The 25949-nt window shown below is 36.5% G+C and overlaps 1 protein-coding gene across 1 annotated transcript; it reads right to left on the bottom strand.

The window, feature by feature from the left end:
• Window positions 1-556: 556 nt before the first annotated feature.
• Window positions 557-23625, bottom strand: slc7a8a (solute carrier family 7 member 8a). The gene is made up of 11 exons (XM_073836285.1): window positions 22854-23625; window positions 15052-15256; window positions 13331-13482; window positions 8635-8760; window positions 7091-7244; window positions 6449-6572; window positions 6012-6115; window positions 4874-4970; window positions 4611-4760; window positions 4183-4360; window positions 557-2987 (listed from the first exon to the last, which is right to left on the bottom strand). Exons 1-11 carry the CDS (start codon window positions 22996-22998, stop codon window positions 2833-2835), a joined length of 1590 nt encoding a protein of 529 aa, XP_073692386.1. The 5' UTR covers window positions 22999-23625; the 3' UTR covers window positions 557-2832.
• Window positions 23626-25949: the final 2324 nt, after the last annotated feature.

The following is a 25949-nucleotide window of genomic DNA, read 5'->3' as shown; positions in this document are numbered from 1 at the left end:
AAGTACACTTAATATGAATGCACTATTAGCATTAACACTTAAATTGATTTTGAGTGTGGTAATTTTAAGTTACATTAAATTGATTTGTATATTCTTTTAATATATTATTGTTATATTTTAAATTAGTCATAAATATATTTATAATGTTTAAAAGTAGGGTTCAAGTGTATTTCTAGTTGTAACTAAATATATATATATTTTAAATACAGATATAGTATGTTAATAGCACATTTTAGTTCAATTTCATGGTGTCTCAAAATAGCACAGTTGAGTACACTTAGATGGTATTAAGTTTATCTTAAAATATACTTAATACTATTTTTTTAGTACATTAAGTACAAAATTAGTGTGCGAAAATAGAGCACTTTTAGTACATTACTGAAAAGTGCACTAAGTATACTTAAATAAAGTGTATTTTAGTGCACTTCTTTTTTTTTTTTTACCTGGGGTAACTTCCGTGAAATTATTGACCAGGGTGACTATAATTCTCATGACTTGCAGTAGGTGGCAGTGTATTACTTTTTTTCCACTCCAGCCGAAATAAACAAGTCTTCCCTTGTTCAGCATATAGATTTATTTGTCGTAATATACACTGTTCAAACAAATACAAAACATAGTAAACAAGAAGACTCCGGTACAAACCGTTCACCCCCAGTTATGTGTAAGTGGTAATATGAGCTTCATGGTCTTTATAAAAGTCATTCTCTTATTGATTTTAATATAATCGTGAGGACATTCAAAATATTAACATCAATCGTTACTAATGTGACAGAATTCATTTTGCATGGCTTTTGGTATCACCTGTATCTATGATAGTGTGTGTGTGGATAGGAAAGCCTTATGTTGCAGCACAATCAGAGTCGCAGCTTCCATATAAAATATACATAGTGTTTGTGTTTAGCACACAGTAGGCAGTGCTGGATTCTGAGGCACAGCTCAGGAGCAGCATTACTACAACCAAAGATGCTCTGCACCTTCGATGATACATACAATGTGGAAAGTGTGGGTGATAAATACAGGCCTCGTCGTTGCCTGACTAGGATAGAGAAACCAAAAGGCAGTGATTATTGTGTAAGTGCGAAGGTTATAGATTTGATATTATGGTCTCTGAGGAATGTGGGGGATCAAGCTCATGCAAAATGGATGTGCAATGAATACACTGATACATATTGCTTTTTATACAGCACCTACACATTACAGATCTGCAAAAATAATAACACTTGGCACTTTTCCATAGTCTTCACAAGTGGGTAAAGGTGAGACATCAACACAGAGGCACAATGAAAAGACCCTGTGACCACTAAAACGCTTTACACGCTTGTATGGACAAGTGACATACATACTGAACACTTTAATCATGTATTCTTAAGCGTACTTACACAAATGAATATATTTTTTTAGAAAATTAATTATCTTTAAGGCTTTCCATTTTGGTGTGTAGTTAAATTATTTAGTATATTAATGTAATCATCCAGACTATGAATAAATCATAGGTTTGTTAGCTTGATCGATTGATTCTAGTCCCTTGTATTGCACCTACATTAACATCTACAGTCCAACTACACAATCAGAATATATTGTGCTTTATAAGACTGATTAAACAAGCTCTTCTGAAGTAACTGATTTCAAGTTTTTGAATATTCATATAATTAATGACAGAAAACGATATCATTCTCACAGGCTTTCAGCTACATCACAGACTCTAGCTATGCAACACTACTGTTTTTCTTTTTTCCATATACGACCAAACACTTTGCAATTTTGAATATATATATTTATATGTGTGTATATACTTGTAAAATAATTAAACTGGATCTTATGACAGTAGCTATAAAGCCGATGGCATCAGGAGCCATATTCTCTGTTTAAAGTCCACAAACAACGAAGATACCATTGCAACACTTAAATTTCACAATGGCCTCTTTAGGTTTTCACTGAACACTTTTTATCTTCAAAAATAACAAAGAAAAATACTCTTTAACAGTGATACAGGCAAATAAAAGAGCTTAAATTGTGTCAGTACCAGAATAACCTGGTAGAAAACTACTCTGAGCCACCACAATTGGTTCTTACATATATGCCTTAAAATATGATGTTTAAAAAAAGATCCCAGAGCTTTCCTTTAGGAAAGAGAACAGAGAAAATAACAACACAATGACAAAGGAATACGATTAGAGCAACAGGTCAATCAAAAATATCAAAATATATAAAGAGAAATGCTTCTGAGTGTTTTGGTGTCATGAAATACACTTGAAATGAGACAATGTCAAATTAAAATACAGCTTTGGCTTTTAAAAAAAATTGTCGGGACATAAATAAAAATGGAAAAAATAAAGAGGGGGTAAGAATTAGAACATTAGAATGTACTCACTAATAAATAAATAAATAAAATTTATGCTTTAGGCGAAGCCATGATGTGTTTTGGCATATTTAGCATAAACAAATCGGAATTCTAAATCCCTGTGCTTGTCATAGAAAAGAATGTTTCAGAAAGGTCTTTTAAAAAAATCCAGACCCTTCCGAACCAGTGTTTATAAGTAATACATTCTAAAGCTTTGTGTCATCCCACATTTTAATGTTGTAATTCTGTTGCACAGTCAATGGAGTAGAAAGCAGTTGCTAAGAGACTAGCAACTAGAGAGTACGGAGAACGTTGTATAAAACCACATGAGCTGTGGAGCAGCTAGTCTCTGTTTATTACTCTCCTGAGCTTAGCCACTGCACTCCATTGCAACCCCCTCTTTATGAAAAATAGAGTTTGATTTCCAGTGTCTATCTGAATAAGTCTGGCTGCCCGTATGTGAGTGATTGAGTGTGTCTCCACATGTCTGTTCAGCTGTCAGCTGATTTCGATGTCGGCTCATCCGCTGACAGTGGAACCGACTGTTCCTTCAATTCGATCTCTTCTCCAGGCTCCTCGTTTTTCTTTGTGTCCTCCATTGGGTAGACCACTAAACAAAACTTCTGACCCAGGTATGTCATCTTGTCTGAAAACACAAAGAAAGGAATTCAGTTTATGTCCCATATATTTTTTCGGGATTTTTCGACAGTAGTTTGAAATGTAAATATTTTCTCTCAGTATAAATAGTCACTTTTATACTGACAGAATAGTTCGTTTTTACATCACAAAAGCGAATGTGATGTAAAAACGCAATCGCAAGCGTGCCATTTAACCTTGTTTTTTAATCTCTCATCTTTCAGCTCTTTCACTGCGAGTCATGTTTTTCATAGGACTTGTACTCAGACTACCCAGCAAGCTTGTTACACTAGGAAAGCGAAACATATGGAGCTTTAATCATAACTATGTGTGAAAACGATTACAAGTGCTCACCATTTTACCGCTTCTAATGCTCATTTCTGATGGAAACTTATATGTACTTATTGGTACGTATTTTCTGTCTTGCAAAAAGTTCCCATAGGTCATGACATCAGGTAGTATAAAAGTATTAATTACTTAAGTGTGTGGTTCTTCATCAGATGTAATATAGTGAAGTTATTAATAAGTTTAAAGGCACTATATGTCATTTTCGCAACTACAGAGAGCATATTCAAAACAAACAACGAAACAAAGGCGTAGTTTGATGATGTGTGAAATCATGGGACTTGTTGTCTTCGTCCCCACAGCCAATGCAATCCGACAGGACTCGGCAAGAAATCATGTTTATGGATAAGCTAATATACTAACGTCTTATTATCGTCACTGTGGTATGAAGCAGGGTGGGACTGAAAGCCGTAGAAGTGAAACGAGGCCACTGGAGCTAATGAGAGCCAATCACACACGGCTTAAAAGCAGTGGAGCTTTTATAATGCCACAGTCGACCGCTTCTGCTCCTTCCAGTCATGCATATGTGGGGTAAAACAGCGTTGTTTTATCATACTAGATACATTTGAGTGTGTTAAAATTTCTGTTATAATGCTGCTCTGTGCGTTCATCACTAATACATCTCTAATACAATGCTTAACAACAAAATAAAGCGTCTTTAGCGTTTCCATGTTTTCTACAAAATAAAACTAGAAATTGAAGGTGTTTGACGTCATTGCCAGACGACGCAATGACACTGTTAGTGTAAGTACACATGTCAACTAAATATATAACACTATTCTAGTGGTTCTTGGTTTTAATAAAAAAAATCATCCATATTGTGCCTTTAACACACCTTTAAATTGTGTTTTTAAACTTACCAACAAAGGTATTGAAACACTGGGGTTTGTTTTCCCAGTACACGCCCAAGAAATAGACAGGTACTCCAGTAAGCATGATGGCCAAGCCAATGCCACACACCACAGGCTCCGAGTACAGAGAGAAGATCAGCAGGAAGGCCCAAAACAGCAGGTAGATGACAGGCCACACCAGACTGATCTGTGAGGAGCAGAAGTAACGTTAGCAGTCAGAAGGACAAAAATCTTCAGATTTATAGGGATGTATAGACGGAGTACCTGGAACTGGACTATCACATTATGATTCAAAAGTTATAGCAATATGAATACATTTGCTGAACAGAATACTGGATAGCTAACAGATGGTAAGTTATCAGTAAAAACTCATCAGCTACTGAGATCACTAAGCATAAACTGATATTGATTTTCACCATGTCTTTTTTTAAACTTACTTTAATTGGCCGGTGCATATCTGGTTGTTTAATCCTTATCACAATCTGCCCCGCAACAGTGACACCGTAGAAGAGGTAGTTGATGAAACCCACATAGTTGATGAGTGTGTACATGTCACTGGTGCACAGCATCAGAAGTGTTGAGATGCACTGCAAGAGATCAAGAGAGCGTTTGATGTCACAACATTATGAAGACTATTTATGCTCAACAAAAGTAAGTGTGAAGTATGAAAAAGAGGGATGGGGGTATATCTAATACTTACAGTGAAGAGAAGGGCTGGAATTGGGGTGCAGCGCTTCACATGAATCATAGCTAGTAAGCTAGGTAGATGACCTTCACGTGCACCGGCGAAGAACAACCTGAAAAATGTGAGGATGACCCAATAATACAGTTTTTTTGGATGTCAATATAATCACTAGAAGGGAGTATGTGAAGACACAGACAGAGAGAAATGAGACAGACAGACACACAGATAGATAGATAGATAGATAGATAGATAGATAGATAGATAGATAGATAGATAGATAGATAGATAGATAGATAGATAGATAGATTTAAAAAATATATTTTTACAATAACAATGTAATCAATATTCTATTTATTAAAGATAAAGGCAGTAACAATTTGAACATATGTTCAGCTATTCTTTTGAGGAATATTATTTAACTTTAACTTTTAACTATTTTTGAATTTTTCGGTCATCAAAGCTCAATAAATATTGGTCACATACACAGAGATTTACTTAAAATTTCACCAAACTGATTACTAGACGCTTAAAAGTCCCACAGATCATGTTTTCATGCCATTTTATTTTATTTTACAGCCGAACTAACCAGTCCGATCATATCACTATTGGAGGCATTGCCTCCTCTAACGTGACTTTAACCCATTCATTCTCAATTTCCCCCAAACAAACTCACAACACGCTTTAGGAGGTCTGTTAAAACTCAGTGGGCTCAGGGGAGATGAGACGCGGACTTCAGCTGTAACTTCACCTGCTAGTGTTGCTGTGGGACAGTTTTACTTTAGGTTTTAGAATGATTTATACACTTAAGGTTATATACTGCTTCCCTTGCCTCCTCATAGGAAACGCCCCTGACAGACAGATAGACAGATAGACAGACAGACAGACAGACAGACAGACAGACAGACAGACAGACAGACAGACAGACAGACAGACAGACAGACAGACAGACAGACAGACAGATAGACAGATAGACAGACAGACAGACAGATAGATAGATAGATAGACAGATAGATAGATAGATAGACAGACAGATAGATAGATAGATAGACAGACAGATAGACAGATACATAGACAGATAGAAGACTGAGTCTTGTGTATAAATGATATATGGATAAATGGATGTATGGATGAATGGATGGATGGAAGGACTGACCGAGAGGAGGTGAAGAGGGAGCCGTTGACCCCCCCAAATGTGGACAAGGCCACAGAGATGGGCATGATCCATGACATCACTCCCAACAGCTTCTCACCAAACGTCTGGGAGACAGCAACAGAGTGGTGAAGGAGAGAAAAGAGACAAGCAGAGCAGAAGAGGACGTTGGTTGAATGCATGCATTATCAGGTGCATAATATCTGTGCTGTTTCATTAGGAAAATCATAAGAACTAATGCAGAAGATTCTGGAGTCTGATATATCTGTTTGAATGGTATATTGGGAGGCATCAAGAGCTCATTCCAAGTATCAATCAAAGAACTTTAAATGTTGATACTTGGGTAGATATGTCAAAGAACCTCCTGCATCAAGCAAAACAATCATTCAGTTTGTAGTTTGGTTGTGTCTGACTGCTAAGAATGGACACAGGTCACTCACCACAGCTACAGCATTAGAAGCCAGAAGTTCCTGAGGGCTCATGGCAGTGACGTAAGCAATGTTAGCAAAGACGTACACAAAGGTCACAAGGGGAATGGAAATGAAGATAGCACGGGGAAGGTTCCTGTAAGGAAAAATAAAAAGAAAGAGTTTTCAATCAGAAGTAGTACATTGCATTATTTCAGCTATAAGCTACAACTACAGGCAGATTCCAGCTGCCACTTCAGAGCACTGTGTAAATGTAATATACAGTGGTGGCCAAAATTATTAGAACACTAGTATTTTCACCAGCTATAAAATGGTTTTAAGTCAGTTATTTCAATCTTTTGCTGCAGTGTATCAGTAGGAAATATCAGTTTACATTTCCAAACATTCTTTTTGCCATTAATTGTAATAATCCAGTGAGATTTTTTATTTGCTCAATGAGTCTGACAACAGCCAGTTCTCCACACAGAGATCTGATCTCATCATCATCAAGTCTGTCTGGAATTACATGAAAAAACAGAACAAACTGAGACGGACCATTCTGGCTATTGATCCATTCTCTGCTGGACATTATGAACTTGTATCTTGTTAACACTGATTAAATATTTAGAACGCTGTGTTGAATTATGTGAGCTTTTTGAATGAGAATTGGCTTACACATAAGGGTCGACAAGTTCCTCTGTGACATAATTGAGAAAATTCCAGCCTCCGTAGGCGAAGGACCCCTGTAGAAATGCTAAAGCGATCAGACCAACATCATAGTCTTGAAACGGCTCGAAAGCATTGGCCGGCTCCAACCAGTAATACTCGCCTGGGGGAAAGAAGAAAGGAAACAGTGACGATCAAATATTAAAAGAGAAACTTGTTATAAAATGCCTCTTGTTTATTAGCTAGTTAGTTAATTTTTAGCAAAAGCTTTCACCCGAAACAGCTTAAAGTAATCATGGAAACAACAACTGAAGGTCAGCATAAATGAACCATAAATGTCATTGTGACTGTAGTAAATTTATGGACTGAACTGGTAGACCATCTTGGGCCTTTATGGTCTTCCATGTTTGACAGATTCCCACCAGCTACTAATCCACCTAAAGCAGCTTGAACTAGTTGTAAACCAGCTACCATGTTCTAAAAAACAACTACAACTTTTAACTGGTTTTGGCTGGATTTTCTGAGCCTACAATCCTTTTGTTTCATAAGCCATAGTATTAATACCACATTTCTAGGGTCAGGTCTTTAGGTCACACGTACTCTCTGAACCCTCTCTGAGAGCACATGTGACCCTGAAGACCCCACATTAAAGAACAGCTAGTGCCAACTAACCCAAATCCAGTTTTTTTTAGAGATTCAGCATGGAATCACATCTGTCACTCTCACATTATCTGGTCAGCGTCTGAGCTAACAGGCTGTCGACAGTGTGATCATTATTGAATCCTCTTTGATGCACCAGCTGTGAAAGCTGCATTATCAGTGTTATTCTTTATTAGAGGATCTGAACCCAGTGACTTCTGCTGAGACAACAAGACAGAGAGGGGAAGTGCTGTGCTTTTAGTTTTTCTGGAGATTTTACGGAGCTACAAGAGATGAAGCAACGTGCAAGAGGACAGGGAGTCACGCATGCACACTTCTACAAATGTATAAACAAGAACAAGAACAAGAACAAGTACACACACACACACACACACACACACACACACACACACACACATGTTGGGTTTACATGTTTTATGGGGACATTCCATAGGCGTAATGGTTTTTATACTGTACAAACCGTACTTTCTATCGCCCTACACCTACCCTATACCTAAACCTAGCCCTCACAGGAGATTGTGCACACTTTTACTTCGTCAAAAAAACTCATTGTGCATGATTTATAAGCCTGTTTCCTCATGGGGACCTGAGAAATGTCCCCACAAGGTCAAAATCTACTGGTATTCCTATCCTTGTGGGGACATTTGGTCCCCACAACGTGATGAATACCAGGTACACACACACACACACACACACACACACACACACACACACACACACACACACACACACACACACACACACACACACACACAGTTATTTAGCACAAAACTTCTTGAATAGCCAGTAATATATAACTCACACACACACACACACACACACACACACACACACACACACACACACACACACACACACACACACACACACACACACAGACATATGGTGCCTACCCTTGCAGATTTGTACGATGCCCATGATGATGATAAGAATGAGGGCCAGAAGTTTCCCTGCAGTGAAGATATCCTGTACTCGTGTTGCCCAGCGCACACTATAGCAGTTCACCCAAGTCAGCAGCACTGAAACACAAAGAGATTAAGGTTACAAGGCTGGTTTCACACACATACATTATGAGCCTTTGGTGAGATTAATGGCGTCCTGCAGTTTGAACAGTCTAGTATGCCAAAGGATTATAAAATAATGCTTTCAGCTATGAGGAATTAATCAGACGCACAAATGATAAGCTCAAAATAGACTTTTTGGAACCCTTTTAATATACACTCTATAAAAAGAATGTACTGCAGCATCTGAGACAGAAGACAGGTGAAATAAAGTTTAAAAAAAAAAGTCAGCACAAAAGAATTATAATAGGAATTTTTACCTTTACATTTATTGATTTGGTAGATGTTTTATTCAAAGCAACTCAGTATATGTGACCCTGGACCACATAACCAGTCATAAGGGTCCATTCTTTGAATGAATTAGCTTTCTAATGATGTATGGTTTATTATGATAGGACAATATTTGGCCGAGATACAATTATTTGAAAATCTGGAATCTAAATATTGAGAAAATCGCCTTTAAAGTTGTTCAAATGAAGTACTTAGCAATGCATGTTACTAATCAAAAATTACGTTTTGATATATTTACGGTAGAAAATTAACAAAATATCTTCATGGAACATTATTTTTACGTAATATCCTAATGATTTTTGGCATAAAAGAAAAAATGTTTCACCCATACAGTGTATTGTTGGCTACTGCTACAAATATTCCTGTGCTACCTATGACTGGTTTTGTGGTCCAGGGTCACAAGTATTCATTTTTCAAATCTATAATTGAGGCATTAGATTTTTTTACCACCTTATTTGAGAAATTACATGGAATATTTGTAAAATATAAAAGATGATTAAAAATCAGGACAAAAACTAAGCAGTTAGAGCGTGTGAAATACGTTTTCTTATACATTTATATTTATTTTTACTTTTTCAAACTTTTGTTTAAAAGTTAATGTGCTAAATAACGCTCATGGTCACATGCACAGTCTTCTGATGGCATGTGACAAACATATTTGGTCATAAAATCAGAGGGACGCACGAATCCTGAGCATGCAAGTAAACTTTGAGTCTTGCACTTTTGAGAACTTGCAAGACATGCAAAAATGTTTTTGCTTTGTCAGAGTTCAGCTTTGTCCTTTTTCATTCACATGCTATTCGTGTACCTGTGGACAAGCTATTATTCAAATAACCACCACAACAGGTTGTTCAACAGACTGATATTGCTTTGTATATTTGTTAAACCTAGAGCAAAACCAGTGTCAACTGGGCGTGAATTGAGATTGTCTGTGTACAATGCCAAACACAGTGAGAATTCTTGGCTCTCATTCAGTGTCAAACTGCTTGCACCTGTAGCAGCATCTAGTCATGACTGTCATTACAATGTGAGCCATCTGTAAGGATGGGTGTATTTTGTTGCACAAAATCCTTGATAATTACTGTTTGTGACTAATGGGTGCAAAGCAACACCCTCTCTAATACAATGTGAAGGGAACGCAGTCAAACCAAACTCTGCAAAGCTTTGGGCGAGGAGGTGTAATCCTTATGTCTTATCTCTTTAAAAGGAACACTGTCTCCCTGTGCAGAGCAATGACGTGCCTATAACTGAGCCCAATCGTGTCTTGAGATAAGGGGCAGTGCATTCTGGGAGATAGACTGGAGGAGACGTCTAAGAAGGTGGTGTTTGTGAAAAATAAGCAGAGACAGGACAAAGAGAGTTATAGACTGCGTCCTTACGAAATTAAGGTAGCAAAATTTAAACTACATAGTATCCTGTGCTATTGCAAGGACGCAGAAACAGTTCTATGATAACAACAATCTTACTACAATAAGCTGATTACAGTGGAGATCTCACACACACACACACACACACACACACACACACACACACACACACACACACACACACACACACACACACACACACACACACACACACACACACAGGTCAGAGTTACTCATTTAACATGTTTATCGCCTTGATACCTTAGAATTGATGCGAGTACAAATGTGCTAAACAGCTTTTCTCAAATTCAGCCCTCAAACACAACCCTGTTGAAAAAACAGCAGATGCTGGTTAGGCATGTTTTGAAGCATGGCTGCTGGTTTGAACTAGTTTAAGGTGGCCCTTAGCTGGTCATGAGCTGATTTAAGTTGGACTTTAGCTGGTCCACAAACCAGCAGCCATGCTTCAAAACATACCTCACCAGCATATGCTGTTTTTTTCATTCATATTGGCTATACTCGGATGTAAACAACAGCATGGATTGCACAGTTAATGTACTACTGAACATGTTGTTCTGTTAATTTATGCTGTCTAAACCATGGAAAAAACATGTGGAAGCTGCTAAATCATATAGAGAAGGACATAGTAAGCAGGAAAGGGTGCAATATTTTGGCAAACTAAAGTTAATAGGTGGTAAAGATACGTATGAGCGGTATTAAGATGTAGGCCTAATATTTAACCTAAATGATAAGAACAAACATGAATGTTGTCAAGATTCTTGCCCTGGAAATCCTGGTTTAGTTTGGCCAACCACAAACGCCTTTTGTTCCTCACAGTCTTTTGCACTCTTCTTCTTGATTTGTTATAACTTTTGTCACTCTACCGTACTCCAAATGTTTTTCCCTGTCTGACCGATTAGTACAGCCCTAAACATGACAATAATTGATCATTTTCAGCCGCAATAATAAGCAAAATATTACAATTTTGTTCGGTTCAGTGGCATTGTTTAGGTTCAGTGCCACCAATATGGCAGATTGATGACACGTTGTGAAAACACTTTAAACTGGCTATTAAAAAAAACACATAGCACACATAAATATTTGGGTAAAATAGTCGGTTTTCAAGTAGATTTAACTTTTTTATTACTTTACAAAAAGTAATGACTTACTGATTTTTTATTAATAATCAACATTTTCTCACTTATCGTTTCTTAGATTTTTTTTCACTGAGCTTGACAGAATAGGGTTTACAATTTGCATACTTATGCACTATTCTATGCCATTTTGTAGTATAAATAGTGTGTTTATGCTGAAATTTTCAAAAAGAAAAAGTGCTTTGATGCTGAAAATATCTTAATGATGCAACGATGCAAAAAACAAACATCTTGGACTTGACTGTCGAAGCGTTCCTAATGCAGCAAAAAGGGTAAGGGCATAGTACACCATTTGGGACACAACAATTGCACTATTGGATTGAAATGCAATGCTGCTGGTATTTGGCTAAAAGAAGGTGTCTTAAATGGTAGCAATCTGACTACCTCTTGAAATAGTGTTTGTGTCAAGAGTTCCCTTAAAATGCTGCCTACTTAGGCAGGTTCTGAAAGAAAGCGATGTGCACACTTACAGACATACTTCTCTCAGAACTGCTGTACTGTTCTAGAACAAAAGGCATAAAGGAGGTAAAGAGGTATAAAGCAGTAGGGTACATCAGCAGGGACATCCTGTAAAACTGTGCCATAGTGTCCACTTTTGCCCTTTCACTCACTTCCTGCCGTTCTCTAAACAAAACAATAGCACAACTAAATAAGAAGAAAAAAGCTTCAGAGCTGCTTGAGAACATCTGGTTAGTTAAAAAAAGAAAAAGAACTACTTTCAACTTCATCCAATCAGAACATTTAGATCTTGATACAGTCCCTCTTCCGTAATTCAACCTTAAAATCACTCAGTGAATGCTGGATCAGCTTTGTTATCCTACAAACTGGACAAACAGCTTGTACTAGTTTACAAGCCAAAAGTTAAATAGATAATGACAAAGTTCTGAACTGTTATTAAATTATTAATCTAAGTAGTAAGTAACTAAAGTCTTAAATTGAAACTTAACACACTTTGTCTAAAAATCAATACAAGGTGAAATATCACCTTATATGTTCTCTTGTCCTCTCTCTCTTTTTGTGCTAGGGTCTCTGTTGTTTGTCTGTCTACATGCAGCATGCAGTATTTGTAGCTCCAGCGTGAAGTTTGCAGAAAGCCCACGCTCAAGGCTTCTTGACGCCTTGAAGAACCTCATTCCATTCTTCTTCACACATCCCTCTGTCTTTCACTCTCATCCTTCGCTATCCTCCGCACATTTTCCCACAACCTTTCCATCCACTCTCCCAGGATAAGAACCATCAGCCTTCTTCATTCACACATCAATCCATCTTGCTCTTTCTGTCAGTCTCAAAACTCTGTTTCTCTAACCCTGGCTTTCAATGTTTTTTCGCTTAGGCGTGATTTGACCTTATGGTCAAACATAAGAGGCTGTAATGAAGTTCCCATTCCCGGCAACAATGTGTGCATGCGCGATCAGAGAAAAATGTCTAAAATGTTAACAAGTAAATCACAAGCAGATGTGGAAATAGTGATTGTGTAAGTTGTTGTTGCATATGTGAGGTAAACCAAATAAAACAATGTTTTTATAACGTGAAAATACTTATCATCTTAACGATATTCGCCAAGTTTTAATATTTGCATTAGCAGGTCAGGTGACTAGGAATTGACAATGAAGTTCTTATAGCAGTATCATTAGTCATCTGAATATGGATGTCAAAATCCTTAAAATCCCTATATACTCGGACAATGAGATGTCTGTTTCTCCTTCTGGTACTCACACAAGCAGATGGCAGCGAGTACGCGCAGACCATTCTCTGGGGGGAAGCAGGTGGGGAACAGAGGCTGCAGGACGTAGTTGGAGAAGGTGAGAGCAATAACCGCCTGGTTAGTGGGGTAGATAACCAGCACAGCAATCCACAACCGCAAAAACCTGTAGCACAAAATCACAAATAGATGTTATATTAATAGTAGGGCCGGGACTCGATTAAAAAATTTAATCTAATTAATTAGAGGCTTTGTAATTAATTAATCGAAATTAATCGCATTTTAATCGCATGTAAATATTTGACCTGAGAACAGTGAGAATTAAGAATTTTACATGGATTTTTAGTATACCATTGAATAATGACTGAATACATAAGCTTAAGCAACAAAATATTGCTTATTTTTGTTCAACCAAGTCCACCAGACCAGTACAATATTGCCATTAAATGTAGCAAGAGGCACGTTCTTTAACGAGTCTTTCATTCCGAGAACTCTGCTCTTGTGTTTGCTTAATTATGCATTTAAACGTTAATGACCAAACCTATCATTATAAAAGTTGCTGCACATGGAATATAATGCGGATAACATTTAAAAAATAGTTTTTTATCAGGTTACACACTGATTATTTATCACTCAAACCCCTTTCTCTACCTGTCCGTTGGTCGCGTATATCCTCCATGTTTGTAGTTTTTTAACACTTTTTATGCGTGTTTGTAGTTCTAATCGAATCCTCGTTCACGGCGCAGTGTGTTGCGGGCAATATTAGCAGTTAAAAGTGTACATTGATCGTTAAGTAGTAGACCATCCGGGAATCTTTGGAATACTTTTTAAACATACTACGATTTGGGACATACAATACTATTTAGGACGTCTTTGGCTTGTCTGAACGCTAGTTTGTGCTCCAGTATAATCGGTCCGCCTAATCTCATCCAGTGAGAAACGTTCCGCGGTGCAAAACTTAGTGCGATTAAAATGCGTTAAAAAATTTTAACGCGTTATTTTTGTGTAATTAATTAATCTAAATTAACGCGTTAAAGTCCCGGCCCTAATTAATAGTAATACCATGATTCTTTTAGCTAGTGATAGGCATCATGTTATTTGCATATAGCAAAGACTTAATTTTTAGGATAGACTCTCTTTATCACCATCATTTGTTGGTGCTGAGTGAAATCGAGTCACGAATGACAGACCAGCTAATGACTATCCGCTGGCAGAGTCATTCATTAGAGCAGTCACCGTGCTAAGCAAAGGTTGCTGGCATGTGAGCAAAGCCAGGGCTATAAGGTTTGACTGACTGCTTATTAGCTATTAGTTGATTAAGACATTTTAAATCGCAGATAAAACTACTTCACCAGAGAGCAGCAGTGTTAACAAGCTAATTACCATACATTGATGGATAATGGTGTTTACACATTGAAAGGAGATTACAGACATTTGAGAGAAAAAGGATTCCTGTAGGGACAGAACCAGCTATTCTTTCTGGAATTGTCTTTATTGTACATGACTGACAATAACAAAAATCTACAATATGTTTTGTTCTCAATATGTTGTCCGTGATAGCTGCAAAACTTAAAATGTCCCTGCACACTAAGGTTTGCATAACTAATAATAAGTCACCTACTTTAAAATTAAAAGTGGTTATAGCTTTTAGAAATAATATAGACTTTGGACTTTGGCTGTTTAGAAGTAGCTTCTGGAACTAATGTTAAAACCAATGTGTGACTGAAAACCTCACCCTGCCAGCCCTCCAAAGATGTCCTTGACATAAGAGTAGTCGCCTCCAGATTTAGGGATTGTAACACCCAGCTCAGCGTAGCAGAGTGCGCCAATCGCTGTTATAACGCCTGTGACGATCCATACGATGAGGGCCAGGCCCACTGAACTGGCATTTTCCAACACTCCCTTTGGGCTGACAAAGATTCCAGATCCAATAATATTACCTGTAAAAGACAAAACATAGAGGTTGGGTAATAAAAAAGGCAGTCAATGTAGAAAGCATGTCACCATATAAGCATATAAACACGGATTATGTGCAACAAACCTATGCCTACTGGATTTCTGGACGAATCTACTAAAGTGCTCTCATTTAAAAGCCATTTGAATCAAACAGACTTTATCCTGAGTAAGGATTTAAAGAGATTTTTTGATTTGTAGGAAAGCATTAGGCATACAAATGTAATTTTATGTTATGATTCACATTATAAATCTATACTACTTTGTTAAAAAAGTAAATTAAAACACAATAATACACAAAACTGTAATTGTGTGCACACAGAAAATCATTCCAACGTGCTCTTAAAGATAAAACATTCTTCAAGAGATAGTACTTAACAGGTTACATTTTTGTTCTAATCTATCACAATCTTTTTAAATTAGTGCTAGATGATGATCTAAATCTTAGACCAAAACATAGATTCCCAGTTTTGAATATGTAATATGGTGCTTCCCTAATTTTATGCATCCATAAATGACTTCCCTACTTGTATGCACCCTAAAATACACAGGAAGGCATGATGAGATGACAGTGTGACACACTTCAAAAATATATAGACATCAGAGAGACCCAACAGTGACAAAAAGAAAATAGGTGATATTAAAAAAACGCACACACTAAATAAAAGCAGGACAGTGTATAAATCAAAAGGAAATGAAAATGTCAGTGAGGCAGAGAAAAAAAGAGAAAAGGAAGGAGGAGGGAGAACCGAGAGAGAAAGCAGGTGGTAAGAACGATTCACAGAGAGCTGACTGTAATTTGCTGTGTTAGTATTCAGCGTGACTAATGGAGTGAGTACACACAGCATATATATGGGGGAGTGTGTATTTGTCTAGCTGTATAACAGTGTGTGCACTTAGTGCAGTAGTGCACCAACACTGTGTGGACTATGTCTGTTTGAGACACATATATTAGCCCAAACAGTTTTTTGATATTTAAGTCACACATAAAAATGTCTGAATTTCATTGCATTATATACAAAGGGTGATCTAATTTTACTTATCTGAGCCATTATTGCAAATATTTTTGCCCAACTGTTTAATTTTAGCAGAAGAATTAAGTCATGTTCCCTCGAGTTTAATATGTACATGTTCCACACATCCACAGACAAGACAACCCGAAAGAAAATAAAAATTTTTAAGTGTCACTTAAGCATCCAAATACTTTTTGAGGTCTGAGTATTCTGTACTGTATGAAAGAATGCATGTGTGCATTTACTGCATTAGTTCACACAATACCAACAAATCCATACATAACTTGCAAATGTAATTTCTACTATGAAACAACTGTAGATCTCAGAGGATCTAATTTTAGGGGTCGACCGATTATCCGCGCTGATATTAGGTATTTTTATGGTTATCGGTATCTGTAATTTTCGAAACCCATTTGCCGCTAAAATAATTAAAAAATATTTAAAGAAAGTTTTTGTCAGAGCCCTTGTTCAAAATTTTGACATAGATTTTCATTTTTACACCAGACGGTTTATATCGGTTCAAAATATCGGTTATCGGTCTACTTGATCTGCAATAATCCTGATTCCTGAAATTCATTAAAGTGTCTTAGGGCAGTTTTAGCTGCCACTGGATAAATCCCTCTAATGATTTTGCCACAAAATCCACCCAGTAATCATTGGATATGCTTTGAAAAGTCAGTTGCAAACTGAACTTTTCAACAATTTACTTAAGTGCATCCTGGTGTTGATGGTAACACTGTGGTTTAATGTAGGGTTTGACAGATTTTTGGCACCAGTATTAAGCATTGTTTGGTTTATGGTTCGGTATCTGTCATTTTCAAAACCAATTTTCTGATAAAATAATTTAAAAGCATTTATATGAAGTTTTTGTAAGAGCCCTTGTTATTCTTAATTTTGACATTCATTTTACACCAGTCATATATCAGTTCAAAATATCGGTTATCAGTCTACTTGATCTGTAATAATCGGTATCGGCATCTGCCCTGAAAAACGGGTTCATGAAACTGTCTCAGGACACTTTTAGCTGCCACTGGATCAATCCCTCTTATGATTTTGGCACAAAAACTACTCATTGGACGTACTTTTAAAAGTCAGTAGCAAACTGAACTTTTCAACAATTTGCTAGAGTGCAACCTGGTGTCAATGGTAACACTGTGGCTTGATGTAGGGTTCAACCAATTAATTCTACTAAATAATTAAAAAGTATTTATATTAAGTTTTTGTATAAGCTCTTGTTATTCTTAATTTTGACATTCATTTTCATTTTCACACCAGACATATATCGGTTTAAAATATCGGTTATCAGTCTACTAGATCTGTAATAATCGGTATCAGCTTCGCCCCTAAAAACACATATTGGTCAACTTTTATCTAATTTAGTTAACTACTGATTTATTACAATGAAAGGTACATACACAAAACCAGTCACACTTTACTAAAATGGTGGATTTCGACCAAATCCCGATGAAGAGTTCAATGGGGATGTCAAATCTAACCAAGCTTGATCAAGGCTCTTCCATGGAGGAAGACTCTCATGTTACTCAGGCAAACTAGACAAAGGATAAAGGCATTTTGAAGCAGAAACCACTGATCTTGTGTGTAAGTCAGTTTGTGGAGTGACTACAGGGACTGCACATGGACTATAACTGTGATTTATTCTTCATTCTTCCCTAATTGTGCTACATGTCTGAGGTTTTTATATCAAACCACTTCATGTGGAAATTCAGGTATGTGTGAGCTGCAGACTTTCTGTCCTATTACCTCTGTGCCCTTGAGTAAGGCAATAGTCTTGGTTTTCCTATGGGATTGTCATGGCAATTATGTTCTGTAAATCACTTTGGATACAAGTGTCTGCTAAACATAGCCAGTGTAAACAACTAATCAGACGACTTCTTCTCGGCACGTAGAAATTATTCGCAGAATAATCTGATTTAAAAGAATATCCATAAACCTTCATGATTAGACCTTATCTTTCAGCTTCCTTCATTGACTGTTCTCCCTCTTTAGTTCCCTCTTTAATCTTAGTTGTGAAAAACTAGTACAAAGTACAAGTTTCACAACTTTATACAATCTGAGGTATCTTTTACTATTGCCAAAGCATGGAAGGATCGATCTGGTTTTAGCCAGCTAGAGTATTATTTGACTCTATGGAAACTAGCTGCAAATGTGGACATCAACATGTTTTAAGCTGTGATCCTTAAAGGGGCTGATAGATGGTTGTGCACACTTGTAGAATGAGAAGTCTTGCTGACTCTAGTGGAAAAAAATGCAGATGGATTTCCTGTTCATACTGCATCCTTTTGCTTCCCTAGTGAGTGGTCTAGGCACAAACATCACTGGCAACACAGCAGAAATCCCTGATTTAACATTCTAGTTGGTCAATCTCACATTGATCTAGTAATGCTGCACTAAGCCTTGTCAAACACGACATAGAAGTCCAGCCTTTCAGGGCTTTTACTGTAGAACATGCATGCAAATTAGCTGTACCTGCTTGAAATAGGCTGTTTGGTGGCATGATTTGATCATTGTTGTCATTGTTGATTTGACACATTAAAGTGCAGTCACATTTACTGTTTTCGCCAAAAGTTTTAATTTTTAATTTTAATTTCACGCGAGAGCAAAAGACTTCCCCACACGGATTTCGCAATGGGTTCAAGTTGGTCATGCGAAAGCTGCTTGGTTAGTGACTTTTTGTGAGCTGTAATTCATATATCACTACACTATTAATAATAGACTGTGATTTTACTGCCTGTAAATTTTTGCTAACAAGACTACAGCTTTTCAGGATTTAGGTCAGTGATTTCTACAAGTACTACATCTGCACAGGGTGGCGCCAAAGTGCCCACAGTGAACTCGCTTACCTTAAAGTCATTTCACTCTTTGCTATCAGCTTATCATATTGCATGTCAATCACTGTGCCGGGACATGGCCCATTTATTGTGCAGTGATGTACAATAGTGGTACTTTGGTTCTTTTATTTATTACTCTTGCTCACATGCTTGCTGAGGCGAATCCCTCTTAACTGTCCTATTGATTTTCTTTCAAGCCCCTATTAATTCAAATGTTTCTGTGGGTCTGTAGCCTTGATAGCCAGATGTTTCCCTTTTACAAATCACATAAAAAAGAGTTTGGGTTAATGAAGCAAGCCATTTACACAAAACAATGTCTCTTTTTGTCAAACGGAATAGGTTCCACTGTGATATGTTATGGGTTGTATGATCACCACCAACCTCATACTAACACTGGTTTTCCGTTCTACACCAAGCTGCAACTAAGAAAAAACGATAAAGATTAAGATCAAAAGTTATATTGGCTGAGGAGAACACAATGTTGGTTATATATAACAATACATACTGGAGGATTCAATTCAAAATAATGGAATTAAGTTGCTGACTGGTTACATCTAGTTTGACACACATAAAACTTTGCAAACTTGTAACCAGCTTGATGCATGATGTTCTCAAATTGATTCATAAGCATCTCTTTGTAACACTTGAGGCCAGATATCTGCATCATTTCACATTTTCTTTGTCTTTCATTTAGCTACAGAAGATGTCAACCTTTCCTCTTCTAAAGCTACGCTACCAGTCAAAAGTTTTTGAACAGTGAGATTTTTTATTGTTTTTTAAATAAGTCTCTTCTGCTTTTTGTATTTATTTGATCCAAAGTACAGTACAAAGTACAAAATTTGAAAATATTTTTACTATTTAAAAACAGTTTTTTTTGGCAACATTATACACTATACCATTCAAAAGTTTGGAGTCAGTATATATTTATATGCTGTTCCTCTGAACTTTTTATTCATCAAAGAAACCTGGAAAAAATGTACTCAACATAATAATAATAAATGTTTTTTGTGAGCAACAAATCAGAATATTAGAATGATTTCTGAAGGATCATGTGATTGGAGTAATGATGCCAAAAATTCAGCTTTGAAATCACAGGAATAAATTACATTTTAAAATATATTCAAATAGAAAACAGTTTTTAATATTAAAAATAAAGTACAAATATTTAAACATTTTAAAGTTTTTGCAGTACTTTGGATCAAATAAACGCAGGCTTGGTAAGCAGAAGAGACTTCTTTAAAAACATTTTTTTCCATTCTAACAATCCAGCAAAATGAACCTCAAAAAAATGAGGCTAAGCAAGTCAAAACCCACAGAAAGTTCACTTTCAGGTCCACGCTTCAAGGGTTAAATAAGGGTTTAATATCACATTGAAGGGGTTGATAAGGACGATAATGGCAGCAGTTATAAACTATTCTGATAAATTTACTGAAGCACATGGAGAACAAAGGCATGATGAAAGCTTTGAGCAATCCGAAGCGACAATCACCTGATAATGATGTTCACGTGGGGCGACTGAGAGCCTGTGAATGTGTGACCTGACCTGATCAAGACTGCTGAAGAGGATTATCATATAGCTGCAGTTAAAAATGTAGGTTGGGATTATTATCTGGGCTTGGTTTTACTTTTCATTAACTCAATTTATCATTATATCAAATAACTAGGGCTGGGCGATTCTTTCGATTTTTTCGATTAATTCGAATTTACGTTTTAAGATGATTAAATTTTTTTATTAAATCGAGGTATCGGGTTTGTTTAATAAAAATATTAGATACATTGTAATTGCACCAATGGCAGAATAATTAAGAGGCAATATTGTCCGACCACATGATGGCGCGCCTAATTAACCGCTGTATTCAGAACGGAAAACAAATAACGCGTTCTGGTAAAATAACTTGCAAGACTTGTGGTCCGAAACAAGTCACAACTGAGCCGCTGCGCATCTCCACTCAAACACAGCAGTGTTTCGTTTATGAAAATGTGCGTTTTGAAACGAATCTAGTGAAATGATTCAATTTCCCATTCATAAAGAGTCACTTGCTTTATTCTTGAATGAACCATCCGTTCAAACTAATCAAATGAATGAAATGATTCAGTAATTAAATCAGTGTCTTACCACCACCTGCTGGCAGATGGTTTCAGTTATTTAAATCATTTAATATTTCTGTGTTCAAAATTTTTGTATACGATATAAGTGCAAGAGAAAAGCATGGAAATATATATTTTCCTCCCATCTCATATTTATTTGTCTTACAAACATTTACTGTGTCTGGTATGACAAGAATGGGGCCTGGTGGAAAGTGATCACTGATGCAGTTGCAATGTATATTGCAAAATATATGGTGCCCATATATATTGTGGAAAAGCTGGGGTTTCTTTACATGCTAAAAGTAGTAGGGGGGAAAAAAACGATTTAAATCGTAAATCTGATTTTTTGTGAAAAAATCGGGGATTTTATTTTTAGGCCATATCGACCAGCCCTACAAATAACATATTTTTATAGCTTAATGCTGCTTAAAGCAATCAATGAGAAAGTTGCTCTGCAATGTACTCAACTTTACAATTTGACAAAAGTTCAGTTACATTTCCTGTCTTCACTTCCACTTCACTTTGAGGTTTGTCTGCCACTGACCTGATTTCTTTTTGTTTCTTTCTTTTTTTTTTTTTAGAAGAAATAGAATACCAATTTAACAGGTCCAGCAGGTCCGATTTTCTTAATTTTTGTTCAGTTTATGTATTTTAAACCGATAATTTAAACCGATAAATAATTTTTTTAAATTACATGTCTATTTTACAGTATTGCCATTGACAACCATTTTAATGGATAGTGCACATTTTGTAAATGCATATGTTGTTTGTTATCATTAAATTGTATGACATATTTAACTGCAAGATCTATAGTGATGTTTTTGTATGGCAAATACTGATTATTTTACTAATTATCATCATGAGAATGAATAATCATTAGACTGCAATATCATCAACATTATTGTGTACAAAATTTTAATAAAATACCAATTATATCGGTATCAGACTACTACACTAGTATATGTGACCCTGGACCACAAAACCAGTCATAAGTAGCACGGGTATATTTGTAGCAATAGCCAACAATAAATTGTTAAAAAATTATACATTTTTCTTTTATGCAAAAAATCATTAGGACATTAAGTACAGAATGTTCAATGTAAATGTCCTACCATAAATATATCAAAACGTAATTTTTTATTAGTAATATGCATTGCTAGGAACTTCAATTGGACAACTTTAAAGGCGATTTTCTCAATATTTTGATTTTTTTTTTGCACCCTCAGATTGCAAATAGTTGTATCTCAGCCAAACATTGTCCAATCATAACATACTATACATAAATAAAAAGCATTTTATTCAGCTTTCAGATAATGCATTCATCTCAATTTAAAAAAAAAAGACTGTTAAAGCCCTTATGTGGTCCAGGTTCACATATATAGTGTGCTATATACTAGATATTAAATATCCATTTTTTTCCAACGTAAATGATCTATTTCCCATTTTATAGGACTGATTCGTGTGTGTGTGTGTGTGTGTGTGTGTGAGAGAGAGAGAGAGAGAGAGAGAGAGAGAGAGAGAGAGAGAGAGAGAGAGAGAGTGCAAGCAAGCAGACTGCAAAATGTTTCATTCAGCGTTATCCAATCAAGTGCAGGCTATGAAAAATATATTTAAAAGAACAACTGAACACTCACCGACAATAATGCCACAAGCACTGACGAGACCGATCTCCTTCTTTAACGCCACCGACTGCCCTGCTTCTTTCCCCGCGTCTGCTGCTGCTCCATCCTCGCTAATGCTCGGGGCTGCGCTCCCTCTTTGTCTCGGTCCATCCGTCATGTTGGTAATTGAGATGTTCGGTCCTTGGTATTGAGCGGTGATGCTAGAGCCGCGCTTGACGTGTGCTGCTGGTCAGATCTTAGATAGCGACTCTAATGTACACATAAACAACCGAGCAAAATATGCCACGGTGAGCACTTTATCTCTCCTGTATTATCAACGTGAGGCTGCTCTGAAGCATGTGCTGTATGTAGCGGCGACTGCCGTGCAAGGCTATAAAATACTATTAAAATAAGGCACTGTCAATGTCATTGAATGTTAATGTCATTTCCATGCGTTAAAAAGCCATAAAACACTAAATAAAAACTACAGTACCAATACTCCAGTCGCAACTTTTGTGTCGGTTTTATGTGAAGGTTATCCAGGTTTATATCTGCCGTATAAACCAAAACGCCGCGCCAAACCAAGGCCAAAAACCTATTCACATGTGTCCTTCTTCCTGAACCTGCCAAAATTCTGGTGCTTCCTCGTTCTTAAGGCAACGGGTGCATTGTTTAGGTAAGGATTCGTGCCAAACGCCTTTGGGTAGTTCAGTTTCTGCGCGCTGAAAGCTGTTCGCGTCTCCAGTGATGTCCACAGCAGCAGTGGTCCAAGCACCGCCACAGTCCGTAGTATTTACTCCTTATGTCAACCCCCTCCTAACCCGCCTCCATAAGTACAGTCTCACCTCCCCCCCTTCCCCCACGTCACGGCTCTTGTTTTTGTGGTCTACGCACACACGCACACCTCCCTCGTAAAGCCCTGGCAAGCTGTTGAGCAGCCAGCACGGTAAGGAATATGACCTACCTGAACCAAACAATATACAGTTTTATTTTTCTATCGCTTTTTTTTCTAAACATCTCAGTCAAGTGTGTTTGATTACAAAGGCTGATGAAATGTTACACAATAATAAGTTCTTACAAGGAAGGGTGAGGCATGTTAAAAGTGCTCTTGTAGTATTTAATCAAACGTTTGAGTACGCTTTAGTATGATTAAACGTTCGAGTAATTACAAAAATTAGGAAGAACCCGTATTTTCACCTGCCACTACACAAAACAAGTCAGGTTTGCCTGAGGAAGCAACCATAGCAACGGCCTGAGCGCTTTCCTTTTTCCAGTTCATGTCTACAAAACATCTGCTATACATACAGTCAAATCAAAATTCACTCAGACACCTTTAACATTTCTCACATTATCACAGTTTATTCACTATTGTTTAGAAAATGGTAATAAGACAAGAACTCTGTGTCAGAACAAATCCATCTGGATAATGTCAGATAACTTTAATAGAAGGTATTTAATGAATTACAATAGACCAAAAATTCAGACAACTGTTAGTATGACAATATTTGTTGACCTTTTACCGAGCAATGCTTAATTTTGTTCAGTCTGTGGTGTAAAAAGGTTCATTGCATTAGCAATTAAAGAAAAAACAAGTAAGCAAAGCATGGTCAGGTCAAAGTGTCTGAATAATTTTTGGTCCCAAATGTTTATGAATTTTACATAAATGAACTATTGTCTTGCACCCATTAGTAAGAAATATCAAAAATTATATCTGGTGTCTGAATAATTTTTGGTTTGACTGTATATATATTTCTTTAGGGGAAAAAAGGTGATCTTTGAAATTATATTATGTTAAATAACAAATGTTTTGCTCCTTTTTGTTAATGAGGGATCTGTGGACACATCAGTGTTTTAAAAAGGTGTAAATAAATGAAGTAGAAGTTTATATTTTGAAATACAAAGATAACATTTGACAAGTGGCATGTTGTTACTAGTGTTCCTATTTTAAAATTTATCTTAAAGGGGGCTTCTTCCTCCATTTTACCCTATATGTGACCCTGGGCCACAAAATCAGTCATAAGGGTCATTTTTTTTTTTAATTATACATCATCTAAAAGCTGTATAAATAAGCTAGGATTGTTAGGATAGGGACAATATTTGGCAGAGATAAAACTGAAAATCTGTAATCTGAGGGTACAAAAAAATCGAAATATTGAGAAAACAGCCTTTAAAGTTGTCCAAACAAAGTTTTTAGCAATGCATATTACTAATCAAAAATTAAGTTTTGATATATTTACGGTAGAAAATTTACAAAATATCTTAATGGAACATGATCTTTACTTAATATCCTAATGATTTTTGGCATAAAAGAAAATTTGATCATTTTGACCCATACAATGCATTGTTGGCTACTGCTACAAATAAACCCTTTCTACTTATGACTAGTTTTGTGGTCCAGAGTAACACATATTAAAAACCCTGTCGGGTAACACTGTAAAAAAAAAAATTACATTATTAACGAAACCAATTTCAACTTCATTTTTTAAGTTATACAAGATTCAGCTTGAATTTTTTAGGTCAGTTTAATAGAATTTAAAATGACAGTCATTTTATTTGCACTGAAACAAAGTAGCTACACAATTCAGAAACCCTATGAATTTTTGGTGACACCTGTGCCAGCAACTAAACAAAACAGTTTTTTTAAGTAAATGATCTAGAACAAATTCAAGTGAGCTTTAGACCAAGCAAATCTTCAGTGATTACACTGCTTGTTTCTCAGCAGAAAATGAGTCAAAAGATAAAAGAAAATAGCACAGGATTTGTTTTCAGACTCTCCAATGTTTAGAGCTGCCATAAAAAAAGTCCTGCATAGTAATTGTTTTAGTTGGGCAAAGTGCATTTCTTCTGGAGAGATACGGTGTCATAAATTTACTTCATTCTCATGATTTCTTGAACCAATCAAGAGATAATATAGACAGAAAAAAGGAGAGTAGGAGAGCAGTTGAGGTAGATGTAATGTTTTCGCCACTGCATCACATCATTCATTATTATGTGAATCAAAGTAGACAAGAAGACACTGAAACTGTGTTGGTACAGCTGTGCTGTCATAGATAAATGGGCTATTGCTTGATATCTTAATGGCTCTCATAGGCGCACACACGCACAGCTCCACACACACGTATGCAGAGC

Source organism: Garra rufa, chromosome 3 (assembly GCF_049309525.1).
Source record: "Garra rufa chromosome 3, GarRuf1.0, whole genome shotgun sequence".
Lineage (NCBI taxonomy): Eukaryota > Metazoa > Chordata > Actinopteri > Cypriniformes > Cyprinidae > Garra > Garra rufa.
Note: the sequence above shows the minus strand (reverse complement) of the source record. Positions and strands in the feature narration are given on the sequence as shown.